Source organism: Manacus vitellinus, unplaced genomic scaffold, assembly GCF_001715985.3.
Source record: "Manacus vitellinus isolate BGI_N305 unplaced genomic scaffold, ASM171598v3 scaffold_99_pilon, whole genome shotgun sequence".
NCBI classification, from domain to species: domain Eukaryota; kingdom Metazoa; phylum Chordata; class Aves; order Passeriformes; family Pipridae; genus Manacus; species Manacus vitellinus.
In genome coordinates, this window is record NW_021940916.1 from 143,089 (window position 1) to 144,547 (window position 1,459).

Here is a 1,459-nt window from a genome sequence, read left to right on the forward strand (position 1 = left end):
GTGGACAGCCAGGCGCCCCGGCTCGTGGCCAACCAGCTGCGCTGGGACCTGACGGCCGAGCAGATCGAGGCCATGGCCGCCGAGCTCACCGAGAGCACCAAGCTCGTGTACGACCGGGTGGGCAGCCAGGAGAGGGGGGAGGTGTCCTACGAGAACACCCTGAAGGCCCTGGCGGACGTGGAGGTGGAATACACAGGTGGGAGCAGCGGGGAGGGGGGGTCGGGGCTTTCTGGAACTCAGGAGGAAGGGGGAGTGGGTTCAAACTGCCAGAGGGCAGGGTTAGGTGGGATGTTGGGAAGGGATCCCTCCCTGGGAGGATGGGGAGGGGCTGGAATGGAATTCCCAGAGAAGCTGTGGCTGCCCCATCCTTGGAAGTGTCCAAGGCCGGGTTGGATGGGGCTTGGAACAACCTGGGATAGTGGAGAGTGTCCCTGTCCATGTCCCTGGGTGAACTTTAAGGTCGCTTCCAACCCAGACCACTCCAGGATTCCTTGATTCCGTGTTACTAAGGGGTTTTTTTGTGCTGTCAACTCCTGCTCTCTCCCCTTGGCTCCCAGCAGCGTGTTGGTGTTTTTTCCCAGTTAATGTTTATATGACGAGGTACAAGTACAAAGAACAAGACTTGGGAGGGAAGAGCAAACGAAGCCAAGGACACCCCTTTGGCAGCAGGATGAGCAGCCACATTCCCAAGGCTGTCCCCGCTTTCATGTGTCAGGGAGCATCAGTGGCAACAAACAGCAGAAAAGAAATCGTCATCTCCTTCCTAATTTTTTTCCCTAAGCCAGTGGATAAATGTCCCTCCATGTGCCTGCTGTAATTTTTGGGAAGGTGACATGTCGTGGTGGCACCAAAGTGATGCAGTTTTGGTGTCTGGCTGGCTGGTTATTTGCAGAGTGACAATCCAGGCAGCCCCTCGGGGTCCCTGTGCCGGGAGCTGCCACACCTGTCTGGGGCAGGCACCAGCCTGCAAGCCTTGTCTTCCTCCTCTCCCAGCTCTCTTTCCTAAAATAAGAGGAAAAACCCCTTAGTAAGCAGGAGGAGTGTCGACTTCAGCACCTCTGTCAGCACTTCCCTGCTCACCTCGTGCTGGGGGAGAGGGCAGGTGCCTGGAGAGCACCTGGAGTGCTGGTACCGGGGGCTTTGCAGGAATGTCCTCCCTGATCTCCCTCCTCAAGTGGGAATGCATCAGGACAGGGCCCACCTGGTGGCTTTTGGGGAGCACCTGTGGGAAAGACGTGTCCCACTTTTAGCTCTAAGGGAGGCACACAGGGACGGTGCCAGCCTGGAATCCTGGAATATCCTGAGCTGGAAGGGATCAGTGAGTCCAACCCCTGGCCCTGCACAGGACACCCCCCCGAGTCCTGGGATGCCACAGCTGGGGCAGAGGGGTTGGGGCCTCACAGGCACGAAATTCCTGTGAGTTCTGGGGGCAGGCTGGGCTGTGGTGGGAGCCCAGGGG

General features: G+C 58.5%; 1 protein-coding gene across 1 annotated transcript in view; it reads left to right on the forward strand.

Annotated features, from left to right (window-relative positions):
- Positions 1-1,459, forward strand: part of LOC103762233 (thimet oligopeptidase) — a gene marked incomplete at its 5' end in the record, with an annotated part of 6,822 nt that continues 5,363 nt past the window's right edge. Inside the window, one exon of the mRNA XM_029965334.1 lies at positions 1-218. Coding sequence (XP_029821194.1) covers positions 1-218 — 218 coding nt within the window. The remainder of the gene's footprint in view (positions 219-1,459) is intronic.